At 40.3% G+C, this 13,765-nt stretch overlaps 1 protein-coding gene across 2 annotated transcripts in view; it reads left to right on the top strand.

Annotated features, from left to right (window-relative positions):
- KIF26A (kinesin family member 26A) overlaps nt 1–13,765 on the top strand; it is a 93,730-nt gene that overhangs the window by 64,371 nt on the left and 15,594 nt on the right. For both annotated transcript variants that reach the window (XM_088539615.1, XM_088539614.1), the window contains exon 5: nt 5,957–6,140. In XM_088539615.1, the coding sequence (XP_088395741.1) occupies nt 5,957–6,140 (184 nt within the window). The remainder of the gene's footprint in view (nt 1–5,956; nt 6,141–13,765) is intronic.

Here is a 13,765-nt window from a genome sequence, read left to right as displayed (position 1 = left end):
AAAGCGTAATAGCTTGCCTCGAGATCTTCAGCAAGAAAAATTACAGGCCAGTGAGAGACACCAGAACAACTTTGCTGATTTCTGAGAATCTGGCCTTAAACTCAGGAAACTTACAGTTTGCAGGAAGTGTCGTAAGAACAGGCTGGATGAGTTTGGCTTTGAAGAGATTTGGAAAACCCCAGTTCCAACAGTGTCCCTCAGTTTAACTGCATCTCCCTTCAGCTTTTGGTCTCCTGCCTGCAAACAATTGCTGCAGCAGTTTGGGTGGCGCCTGCCCTTTTCAAACCTCCGTGATACAATTAGGCCTTCCCAGCTTTCCATTTACAAATGGTTCTTTTGGAACAGGATTTTATTTTCTAAATCCAATGCTGTTAATGGAAATTGATACCTTGTATTTTTAAGCTTTCACGAGGTTTTTGGTAGCAGCTGTGCTGCCTCATTGTGTTGCGTTTCTAATTTTAAACCCACAAATCAAACCGTAATAGTAATAATAAAAGTAATAATGCCAACCAAGTTTATTTTGTGAGGTAGGGCAGGCTCAGGGCAGAGTGCTGAGGGTGTGTTGTAGGACATCCGTCTATTTGTTGTCTGTATTGACGAGTAATTAAGGAAACAATAACTGGAACTGCAGATACAATGACAGACTATGTGACTTTCCCACTGCTTCCTTTCAAGCTGATGTGCAGTGGGAAAGGCTGGTGAAGTTGGTTATGTAACATTGCGGCCGTGGCTAAGTTTGCAGGCTGGGAACTGGGAAAGTTTGGGAGAGTCTTACTTTGGAATAAAGACTTTTGAGCTATCCAATGCAAGCCCTCATCCAGAATTTTCCAAGCTTTGCAGAGGGTTCAGAATCACCATAAAAAGTGTTCCTGGCAGTATTAGTCAGGATCATATCAAAACCTTTGAATAAGACCTCCAAAAACGTAGGGTATTTAAAGTGTGTACTGTATTTAAAACTTTGGCCTTGATACTCCTAGTGAAGCCCTTAGCCGTTCTGCTAATACAAGTAATAACAAAGATCTCTGAAAGATAAGGCTGGCTAATAATGCTGAAAGTGTGTTAAACATGTAATGAGTCATGTCAAAATGAATATGCAGTAATTGTGTTTTCTTTTGTTGTAATTTTTTGTCTGCAGAGTTTACTAATAGGAAGCAAGACTCCCAGCTCTGTTTCTTACTGGTGGTGGTTTGTCTGTAAACCCACCTTGTCAATTCTCAGTTGACTCATTTCCAGTATGTATCCCACAGTATTTCTCAGGTCACTCTTCTAAAACCTAATAAATATTTGCTTAGTGGCATTTTATAATATATATTTTTTGCGTGATTCTGAAAGTTTCAATTCTGCTTTTCTTTTTTTCTGAAGAAATTATGTGCAGAAGAAGTGTTTCTTAAGGGATTTAAAGTGTGCTGTTTACTTTCACAGCTGTGTTGTGTACTTCATGTAGTGAATGTAGGCTGGAAGAAGCTTGCAGTACAACTGAATATCTGAAATGTCAGGTTAACTTCATAGACATCATTTAAAAAAATGATTCTATAGATCTTTTAATGGTCAGAATTTATAGATGCTGCTGTTGCATAGTCACATTCCCCATATACTGAGCTTTTTATAATTGATCTAGTCATGCTTTTCCTCACTAGTCTCATCCATGTGTGGCAGAAAACCTAGTAATCTGTAAATTGTATGGAGGAAAGAGCAGGTTAGAGACTGTCCCTTGCCATCTGATATTTGAGTGCTCCTGTATGCGCCATATATTAGTTTTATTTTCCATCATGACACCTAGCTATGAGGGAAGAACTCTCCAGAGCATCTTAAAAGACAACTTCTATTAAAGATGAAAAGAGTTAAGCAAAATGCAGACAATAGATCTCACAGCTAGAGGTGAAAATAATATACACGGGTGTCACTAAAGCTTTAATTGGATGAGAGGTGTGAGAGCATGGAGGTCCCTGCAAGAACGTTGCTTAGACTGCTTGGCACAAGTTGAATGGGGAAAATGAAGATAGGTGGAAAACAGACCCTTCTGTCAAAGCCCTGCCAAAATACTTGGAAAATACCCAGAAAAATAAATGACTATGATGTTTCACACCGTATTCCCTAGGGGAAATAATTTTCCCTGTGAGGAAACAGAAGTCCAGATGGGTGAGGGACAGACAGGCCACCGTGGCACTGGAGAAGGATGTAAGGGCTCCCTGGGCAAGATTCCATTTGAGAAGGAGAAGCAAATGAGAAAATAGGCAGGGCACCTAATTAGGCATCTATGGAAAGTGCTCTGATACAGGCTGTGCATCTGTCTGGTGCCTTGCTAGTCAAAAAAGGCCCAGTGTACAAAAGCCTAGCCCTCCCTTTTTCTCCTGGGACAAATTCCACCTGAGAAACAAAAACAAAACAAAATAACAACAAAAAAGAATACAGGAGAGAAAAAGGCACTGAAAACTTAAGTGTAAATTCAGTAATGAGCTGTTGGATAAGGACTGCAGCAAATATAGTGCTCTTGAGTATTTCAGATGGCTCCCTGGAAATAAACAGACCATCATAAATTTTACTGAAATCAGGTTTTGTTTTATTTGGTTGGGCCTGTCGCCAACGGCGCCTGGCCTCTGTTTTGGCCTCGTGAGTGCTTGGCTGGGTACGGCCGCGTGGCTGGAGGAGCGGGAAGCACCAGGGCTGGTGAGTCCTGCTGCCGAGCGCCCTGCCCGCGGAGCCCGCGTGCACCACGGGACGGGTGGCTGGAGAACTGCCTGCATGTTTGTAGGAACTGAGCATGCAGGTTACTTACCCTTGTATTCAGAGTCTGTATTTTCACAGTTGCCTATATTGCCCATTTTTTTTCATTAGTTTTTTTTTTCCTCAAAGGGGAGAAGTTGAACTATTTGCTCTTGCTGTGTGTGATGTTCCTGCTACAGAACCCACATCTTTTCAATTTCGGGCAAAGTGATTCCTGCATGCAAACACACAAAGAGGTATATAATTAAGCTTTGCCTAGTGCAATCTGAGAAAAGATGTCTTTTAAATGTGAACCACATACATCATTATTAGTGCAGCTGGCCCGTTGCCCATCAAAGCACTGATTATTTTCTACAACAGGTTCCTCTGCTTTTTCGGTTTCCTGTTATCCCATGCAGACATCTGCAGTCCCTTTGCCAAATTTCTTAATACGTCATGGCTCTCCAAACACGTAGGAAGAGGATTTATCAGCACTGCAGCAGTTAATTGCTTTAGCTCTCATATGGCACTGTCCTTTGAACAGTGGAAATGCAGAAAGGGTGCAAATACTGTTGGAAGTGAATCAGGGTGAAAGTTGGTCTGTCTTGGTGGGGAAGTTAAGAAAACTATTAGTGCTTCTGTTAACTTCCACCTCCTTTTTGAAATGAAAACTACTATGCTTGAGTATAACTGACTTATTTTCCTCATCTTGGCCTTTCTGAGTGCATTTACTTACTGACTGTTAGCCCTAGTCTAGGTACTCGAATAAACGTTGCCTGAGTAAATTTGTTCTTTGCATCCTATTCCCTTCCACATATGCTTCCCAGAGGAGCTCCTTCAGCCAGATCTATTGAAGGAATAATTATTTCATCAGGATTTAATATATATCTTGATTGCACTTTGAAGAGATTCTCTTGAGCTGTTTTTATCATTTTAACAAGGAATCATAGCATGTAAACAAGGAAATAAACATTATCTTTCATATTAATCAAGAAGATGATTAAATACTAACCACAACCGTTAATTGGTACTTGGAGATAGAGAGTAATGACTGTCTTGAGTTCCAGAATGGGAGTACCAACAGGTAGAGACTCTTTTCTGCATAATAAAGCTGCATATTTAGGAGACATTATGGTTTTAATGTGCAGCTGCAACCATAGTGAAGTTGTGCGTGATTTGCCTGGTGTCCTATTTCAGGTGTATGTTTTGATACTGAATGGGCCTTTAGCAAGGCGATTTGGGATTTAGGCAGTTAAGTCAGTTCTCATTGCCACCGAAATTCCAAGGCTCTCTGTATGTCCACGCTTGCAGTGTTTTCCTTCTCTGTGGGATACAGTTCCTGCTGATTTCAGGATGCAGCAGGAGTAAAATGCTGCTGCTTTCCTTAAACACAAGAGCCCTGCTCGTCCATCACAAGTCAGTGGTTTATGGCTCCCTCTGAGATTGGAACCAGAGCCTGACTTTTTGCTCACTTGAGTCTTTGTCCTTTTCTAAATACCACCGTGCTTGCAGAGGGAGAAGGAAGTCTGTGGGGGTCTGTGTCTCTCAGAGTTAATGAAGGAGGAAGGTGTTCAGGAGTTTAAAGCATAGGTTTGGACATTTAGAGCAGAAAACTATGAATTTTGGAGATTTGTATTGTAAGTCTTGCCCACTTGTGTAATCTCAAGCCGGGTGACTCATTTTGCTCCTTGGGATACAACCAGTGCTTTGTACTGTAACTCATTTGAAGCAAGTACTGCTGCTGGAAGAAACCATGCTGCTCTCCTGCTCTCAACATTCATTTTGCTTCTATTATCCCCCCAAAAGAAGCAAAGGAATAATTTACTTGTCTGATCAGCCTAGTGGGTTGGCTCAGTCTGAGGCTGTTTGATTACTGGATTCAAGGCAAGGTTGGTGGTTTAGATTTATTCTGAATTAGGTGTGACAGCACTGCCTTAGTTTCCCCATCTGTCTGTTGCCTACAGTAATTACTTCCCAGCTGTTGAGGCTGGCTCCTGCTGACTAAGAAGTACCTTGTGATCCTGCGCTCAAGATCGTGATAAAAATGTAAAGCATCTCCTGTATAAAGATATTTTTTGTGGTCATATATACTAATGTAAACATAAACATAAAGGAAGGTATCCAAAGCGACAAACCTTTGTGTTGCAAGCACGGATCAGAAGAGTGTTTTCACCCACTGAACCTGTTGATGTCAGTGCCATGGTCTCAGGTCACAGCTGCTGGCGGGGTAGCACTTTGAGTTGTTGGTGGTCTTACAGTCATTCAAAGAAATGCTCAATGATGGGATGTCGGATGCTTTCGTGGTTAGCATCCAAGGGTGGACTATCTACTGACTGCCTCTGGTCAGATTGCTCCTTCCCTATTTCAGCTGACAAAACTTTTCCTTGGCTTTGGCAGAGCTGAGATTTCTCCTCCACCCAGTTGATGGTGGTTCCCCAGCGCATGGTTGCTGACATGTATTTCTTCTGCTTAACTCTGCAGGCTGATTTTTCCTGTACAGGTTTTGATATAGAGTTGAGATTCTATTTTTGTTTCTTGCTAGACTGTTTAGTGTTGCTGTGGGGAAATAGCAGAAACACTGATTACATGGCTATTTTTATTCACAAGGAAGAATGTTGCAATTATAATAGCATATTTTAATTTTTTCTTCATCTTTTCTGTTTTGAAATTCTGCATTTCAAAAGCAGCGTCATTATCACTTAGAACATTAAAGCATGTCTCTTTAATAGCTTTCCCTTTTAATGTGGAAAAATGGAATTGAGGAGGAAAAACCAATCTGTCTGGAAGGAAATTACCTAATGATTTCAGTGCAGCCAACAATAGAGTATCTTGAGCTCAGCTGACTTGGAGTGTCATTCTCTGTCTTGAGTAACTTGTAGCATACAAAACATCACTTCTATAATAATATCGCCAACATATAGTCCATCTGGTCTTGACAGTGACAACTTTTTATGATGTCACTGAGATTTTAGCATTTTAGGATTCAACTGCGAAGCTGTTGGAGGAAGAAGGGGAAGTTAGATTATAATTGAAACTCTGTTGGGGGAGAAATTAATTGAATATTTTGCCTGTAATTTTTCTACACGTTTTTCCTTCTGATAGTCTCCTGATGGTGTGTTCCTTTGAAAGCTGATTAAATAAAATGACTTGATTTGTTAAACAGACAGTGGTGACAATGAATATCTGGTTATCTGGCCCAGACTGCGGTTGACGCTCAGTAATGCTGTCCTTTCTTGCTATTACTTTTATACAGAGCAGCCCAGAAGCTTAACCTGTCTTCGAAGAGAAAGAAATACCATCCTCCCCTGCCACACACCCATGACTTCTCCATCTATGGCTCTAACTTCAGTGGCATCCTGCAGCTCTGCCCGCCCCCCGCACCACCATGCCTTCTGAGAGCCGTGTCCAAAATCAAGGACAACCCTGGCATTGGAAAGGTAACTTGAGATTTCAGTTATGTTAACATTAATTTTCTAGATTAATTTCAACAGCTCAAGGGAATGGTTGCGAGACAGAGACAGACACATCTGTGAACGTGCCTGAGGCTGTTACTTTGACTCAAGAGCTGGTGGTCCCACAGCAGATTCACTGAGCAAGTGTCAGCTGCATTGAGCTGATGGGCATCACTAGCAATGGTTTTAATAAAAGGTGTTTGACTTTCCTGCTGTTGAAGAAAGCACAAAAATTTTGCTTTGACTTCATTGATCCAAACCCATTGCACATGTATGGGCTTCACCTTTGGCAGAAGTAGTCTCTGCATTGCCTGCAAAGCTCAGCCACTGGTGCTGTCTCGTATGAATTGAGGGAACATGTTGAGTATGTGTGGCTGAATACTTACTTATATAGGTTATTTGGCATGAGCACTGGAAGGTGGAACTGAGGTACCTAATATGCACAGGAGAGCTAAAATGTGCACCTTCACAAACCATACCGCACAGCATTAAAATAAAGAAATTTACAGCCAAAATACCTGTAACTGATATTGTTGTTTGAGAATGCTTTGTATTCTCGTAAGTTGGTGAGTTTGTGCTGAATGGAAAAACAGTCACTGCATTGTTTTATGAACTCACAGGTGAAAATACGGTTTCTGCCACTGTTTTTCTAGTATGTTAGAAAGGAGGATGCAATATTATAAAATACAGAAAGCATGGAACAGTGGCTTAGAGATATTAATGTGCCAGAACCATTGAATAAGAAACACCTTTTTTGCACGTGTGTTTTAGAAGAGACCATTTGCTCTGTCTTCGCACTACGGAATGGTCTTAAGGAGGTTCTTCAAGTGTGTTTGCATCACCCTATGCCTGCAGTTCAAAGAACTGTTTCTCTGCACGTCACAGCACTTCTGTGCCTACAGCTGTGTGTAGCCAAGCGACTTTGGCCTTTTTCCTACATTCTCAGGGTGGTTTGTGGAGCCAGTTTGCATGTGCGTGTCATAGAAAGCTCTGGTTTATCTGATGTCTTCAGATAGATTAACCAAGTCTAATATAGATCAAGTGCATGGTTCCAGATGGCAAGTAATTATACGTTTTGGATCGTGTGGTCTACCTACATTTTTAATCAGTAAGCACAGCTGAGGTCTGATCAAAGAGAAGAGCTCTACTGGAATGCCTGGGAACATGGTAGGACATTGAGCCAACCCAGGGACCAGGGTTGTGCCCGCAACCTGTTCACCTGAAGGAGCTTATAGTCCAGCATGAGACGTATGGAGCATTTTGACAACGTGGGTGGTATCTGTCTGTTGCCAGACACATGGCAGGGAGGATTTCATGGATTTTTGATTTGATGGGTCGCTGTGGATCCTCAAAAATTTCTTGTTTAGCTCTCAACTGAAAGCATTGTTGAAGGTAAAGTTTGTTGGGCCTAGGATTTGAGCTGTGGACTTCTCACCAGATGCCTGTTAACCACTGTTTAGAAAACCACTGTGCTGTGCTGCAGGGGATAAGAGCAGTATTGCTGCTACTTAGTTCGTTAAGATCTAGACTATGCAAATGTCGAGGGGAGTGCTGGCTCTTAGTCTTGCTCTAAGAAGGTAATTAGGCATCTTTTCTGATTCACAGTCTAGTAAGGCTGATTTTCATCCCAAGTAAGGTGGTTGAAACAATAATAAAAATTGAAACTAATAGACATATGGATCAATAGGATATTATAGGGATTTGTGGCAGAGCTTTTGTTGCTTTTGTTGGCAGAACGCATGTGCTAGAGCTCTGTGGAAGAGTCAGCAAGCATTTGAATAAGGTTGGTCTGCTTCATAGAGTGTATTTGCATTTTGAAAAAGCTTTTGACAAGTGCCCTCACCTAGGTTTCTAAAAAAAAAAAAAAAAAAAAAAAAAGCCCTTAAGCTGTCATGTGTCCTCTAGTGATTTAATAACTGGTAGGAAATAAAAGGTCAGATTTGACAATGCAGCAAAGTTAGCAGTGGTGTCATATGGAGGTCCCGTGCTGTTCAGTGTCATCCAAAGTTGTTTGGACAAGATGGTGAATCAACACATTCAATATTCAGAGGTGCCAAGGATAAAACTAAGATTTGACTCCTACTTCTACTAAGCTCTATGCTCTTGGCCATAGCAAAGACAGTAACTGTCTGTAGTCAGCCAATTCTTGCAGTTATTGATGATTTGAGCCCAATGAGCTTTTGCTTAACCACCATCAACCCCTTGCATGTCACGCAGTTCTGCTGGTAAAATTGCCATCTGGCCTTCATGGGTATTGAATACCTTTGTTAATAGCCACTTACTGCAGCAGTGAGTCTCTCTGTATCTTTTGCAATTTCTACTTAAAATTTCTGATTATTTTCTGTACTGTCTGGGAAGGTGGAAAATAAATGTCTCATTAATTCCTTTTATGTTTCACAAATGCCATTTTTTCCTTATCAGAATTTCAGCAGGAGCACATGGATTTGTCCTGTGATAAGAATTTCTAATTAAGCCTTTTGCTTACTCTTCTTCACAAGGAGTGTAAAATGCTAAATACTCCAACAGATGCTAGCATGGAGGCTTCAATATTCAGGGATACCAAGGAGGGAAAGGTTGGAACCAATTGAGGGCTGTAGGAGCTCTCTGGGGCCTGCTTCATGTATCCAACAATTACCAAATCCTCATGCACAAAAGAAAAAATCCAGTGCCATTGGCAAACTGTACATTGAAAGAAATTTTGCATACTACTGATAAATGTTACGTAGTAAATGTCATACCTTTCTCTTGAATGTGCCAAAAACATCAGAGTCCAAATCATTTTGCTGAATTGCTTAAAAGGCAATGATCCACTGCAGTATGATTCTTGTAACTGAATCATTTTTGTGGTCTCTCTGGGTGTTATTAAATTTAATGTCAGAATAGTAGGAAGACGTCTGAAAGCCATTTAATATTGTCACTGGAAAGAAGTTAGATTATGCTCAATTTCTGACATTAATGTGCTACTTAAGATAATTTATCATATTGTGTTATTAAAAAAGACATCCTTTTTACAGTGGCTGCTGTGTAGCATTCCAATTTGCTATTTTTCTTCGCATGGTAGGAAGCCTTTTTCATGCAAAATGTTTTTTCTAGAGCTCTATTCAGTGCTCTTTATAATACTACATCACTTACAAGAGCAACTTTAAGTGCTTGCCTCTTCCGAAGATCCTGTCAATTTTTTTTTTATGTCAGAATGACAGAGCCTTCTATATGAGACAGCTGAAGTGGTGCATTTAGAGGAAACCTGAATTGCCAAATGTGTTTCTTGGACAGGTATATACATATTAGTTTACACTTACCTGTTTTAAACATTTATTTTCATTTTTTTCCAGGCCATAGCTAAGATACTGCTAATATGATTTACTGATCATGCAGGGTTTTCTTAACTGTGTTGTATGTCCCATTCACTGGTTCTTATGATAGTTTGATGGCAGATAACAAATAGGTACTTAATTTTGTCATCTTTATGGCTGCTTGTTTCCTAATGACTAGAGTGTTATATCTGATATAAATCATGCATCATACTAAGTACTTCTCCATCCATGCATGCAGGCCTCTCTAATCCAAGGTACATATATGCCTGCTGAAATACCTTGAACAGTTGAAACAAAAATAGAAAAAAAAATGATAAAAATACACGAATTCCACTACTCTTTCTGCCTCTAAAAGCGAATCAGTTTTCTTCGTGTCTGCTGGGAACAGAGAATCAATTCTTCCTTAATAGAGTACAATACAGAAGTGATTTTTTTAGGTTCTCCCAGGGGAGCTAGATGGTCTATACTAGCATAGCAATTTTGCATATAAATTTGCCATCCATTGGTAGTGGCAGTGTATGAAAGGCTTGTAAGAACTACCCACAGTAAACCAATTTACCAAGGGTTATATATCTGTCAGTTACAATTAAATCCATGAAAAATATTGGCTCTGAACTAGGACTTTTGTAATTTGATTTACACTGTAGTTGAAAAAATAAGCGATTTCATTGGAAAAGAGCCTTTATTCAATTGAACGTGAATTCTTTGTAATTTCTTGGTGAGAAATCTTAATTCAGAATGGTAGATGTCTAAACACAGTTATTTAATTAACCTGCTGTTATGTGCCATTTTGTGAACATTGGACAAAATTAGCTTCCTGGCTGGGTGATGCTTGTCAAGGATATGTGTTTCCAGGGAATATTTAGTGTCCATTCAAATTTGATATAATGACATTTATTGCTAAAGACCAAATTGCTTGTTCATTTAAGGATTATGATACTGCTGTAACACAGTATATGACCAGCATTTCTAGAATGGATTCCAGTACAGTGCCAGGACTTTCCCAAAATACAGACAAAGTCAGAGTTTATTTTAGCAACGAAGGCTTGAGCTTATGCATTTTAAAATTTTACATGCTTTTCAATATATGCCTTCTATTTTTTTCTTCTCCTTCTGTTTAATTTTAAGCTTGACAACTATATAAGCATCAAATGCTAACAAAGCATCACTGTAAACACATGAGTCCTGAAGATGCATTGATTTTAAAGAAGGTACCATATGTTGCAGTTATGCTGTGCTAACATATTTGGCTGGGTCAAAGTCTTAATTTCCTCAGCATTCAAAATGCCACGGAGTCTAGTCATTGCTTAATGAATTAGTGGAGCCTTTTCTGTCTGTGTGTCTGCCTCAAATTAAACTCTCCAGTGTGTTTGGCATCCTTCACTCCACTGGAAGGTGAATGACCAGCTTTCCCGCATGTAATAGTTTTTGTAATTGTTGTCTAAAAAAATGGCTAAGAGGTCTGTGATAGTCTTAGGCACAGAATACAACTCATCAGGTTCTTTGTGATAGTTGGGTGATGGTTCCTACTCTCTCTTTGGTCTCAGGGTTGATGGCCCTTCCATCTCTTTTGATTACGTGGTGGTAATTGACCTGGTCTTAAGAGTACAGAAGATCATTTCTAATCTTCCCTTACAGTGTGTAAATCTTTGCTTAGATCTGTCAGCTAAAATTGTCCCGATGCAGCAGCAGCAGCAAGTCCTGTGGGGCGCCAGGGCTCTCTTGGTGACCATCAGGTACCAGATGTGACCTGTTGCAAAGACCTGTAAGCAGAGGACAGGGTGGTAGCAGCTCGGACTTGTTCCTGAGAGGTTTCAATGTCTAGGTGCTAAGCATCTATCTAGATTTGGCTCTCAGAAGGGTTAAAGATGTCCAAGCATAGTGTTTGGGCTTGGGTCTGTTTCCCACAAATTCCTCATATTTGAGAGCACTCTCTAGATCAGTGGTTCTCCAGTGGTGCCCTTGGATGTTTTAAAAACTAATTAAGGTCTGACCATTTTAGTTGTTCTTTACACAAAGAGTTTTTCTCTCTCTGATTCTGGAAGTTACATTTTTTTTTCCCCAGAAATCTGCTTTTTGTCAGTTTGTCTGCCCTAGGATTCCAGTGATGTGTTCTAAAACAGTGGTTTGACATATATATGTGTAAACACACACACATATATAAAGATGGGCTGACAGATAACCTTACGAAGAAAAAAATCCCTAGTTATTGTGAATCTCTCCTATCTTGCCAGTTACAGTTAAAATTACATCCACTGGTGTGTGTGTGTAGGTAGGTGGGCCTCTCACTTCATGCCCTTTTCCATGGCTTTTCCAAATTATGTGCTATATATGTATTTATTAAATTCTTTATCTTTTTTAATGGCATATTCAAGATGTGTTTACCATCATCTTTTCCCAAGCTCTTTTGATTTTAATAGGATTTCCTTCAGTGATTCCGCTGACCTCCTAGTTCCTGCAGAAACAGGAATTTGGAAAGTTCAGCAGTTGTGTGTTAACCCCCAGCGTACAAAACCCACAAGATTACAGAGCCAGTTAATTAATGAGATACTTGAGTGATTTGCATGATTCAAGATAACTTCAGGCACTGAAAAAAATATTAATAATGTGAATGTATCGATGCTAGTATTTCTTTTAGTTTTATTTGCAGAAATTGAGCTTGGGTACAAACCTCCCCTCTTTGTCAACACACTCATTAAAATTCATCCTCCATCCAATATTCAAGGCATGTAGAAATGTATATATACCAATCCCTCTCTCATTTTTATTCCTTATCTCATGTTTTTAGCACTGGCCACGGAGCCTTACCAGTAGCCTATGTTGATGCAGTATTGATGCAATCATCTTTTGCATACTGAGAAACATAGATTTTGCTGTTCTAAAAGGAGAGATTTTAGTGATCTTTCCTTCTTGCAGTACTTCATGGGCATTTCCACTTTATTTCCAAGGGAAGTCAGCGTCCAGCCCAGCATCGTGAATAAGAGTGACACATTATAACCCTACCATTTCTGGTAGATAACCCTTAAACATTAATGGCCTGGATAATAAGAAGAAATTATCACTTAGATTCAGATTTAGCTGGCGCAGAAACTAGGTTTGAAACGGGTCTTTTGCTACACTGCAAATAATCTTTTATATACAAAACACTAAAAAGGAGCTCCCTGCAGCCCCCCTTCTCTTCTCTCTCCCATCTCCCTTGAAAGCTCACTTTCCCTGGAAAAAAATGAACATGACCTTTGATGCCTGGTAAGAGTTAGAATCTGATCCATTATGGGCAGAGCGTTTAGTGTCCCCCAGCTTCAGAGAGATGGGCTCCGAAAGCTGATTTGACATATGGGCTTTTGCTGGGGGTGAAGGCATCTCTGTGTTAAGGGGAGCCCTGATGATGGAGGTAACTCGCTGTTGAGGTTAGGAACAAACCAATTTTCCTCTTACAGTAGCTCTGCTGTAATCTAGTAATAGGGATAAGAGAGAAAAGAAAGGAGTTTTTAGAGCCGCGCTTTGAAAACAGCATGTATTTTAAACGTTCATTTTAATTGAGTGACCCTGAAGTGGGTATTTGTATATTTATTTATTTTGCCCGGAGAAGGTTATTTTTGACATGCCCCTTGGTGGCATGTCAAGGTTGAGGTAACGCCGCACAAAGCTGGCTTCGTGGAGCTTTTATGGGGAAACAGCCTTGAGCCTGTCACCTCTGATGCACTTTAGCTTTTGAAGGAGTCGTTTCATTTATCTGAAGATTCATGTATTTTCTGAGATGGTATTTTCATATTCATATCAGTAGTCAAAAGGAGAGAAAGAAAAGTGCTGAAATCAGGGGACTGCTTGAGTCAAATAGTTGGAAGAATTTGGTGCTACCTTTGGTGGAGCCTCTTGTTGGCTGGAAGGGCTGATTGTTTGAAAAAACGAGGGGAATTTTTTGTATGGATCATTTTCTGGAAAGGGTTTGCTGTGGCAGTGCTCAGCCATACCCCATGTGACTGTGCAGGGGTGCTATTGAAAAGGAGGATCTTTCTCCATCACAAATCCGTGCTTTCCAGCCTGGCTTCCCTATGCAACTCCACGCAGTCTGCTGCACGCTTTGTGCTTGCGGGATTTGCCCAGCACATTTGGGGTTGCTGTTGGCCACAGCAGTGGATTACAGCTGTTGAACCTCATCCCAGTGCAGAATTGAAGATCTGTAAAGTGATTCCTTGCGCCTGGAATAGTCATTTACTTCAGTGCCAGGTACATAAATTATGTTGGTTCTGACCCGGAGCATTTCATAAGGCTAAATGCTCATAAGTGGGTGTGAGG

The sequence above is a fragment of the Tinamus guttatus genome, unplaced genomic scaffold (genome assembly GCF_059628265.1).
Source record: "Tinamus guttatus ecotype Peru unplaced genomic scaffold, ASM5962826v1 Tinamus_guttatus_pri_ptg000048l, whole genome shotgun sequence".
NCBI classification, from domain to species: domain Eukaryota; kingdom Metazoa; phylum Chordata; class Aves; order Tinamiformes; family Tinamidae; genus Tinamus; species Tinamus guttatus.
Note: the sequence above shows the minus strand (reverse complement) of the source record. Positions and strands in the feature narration are given on the sequence as shown.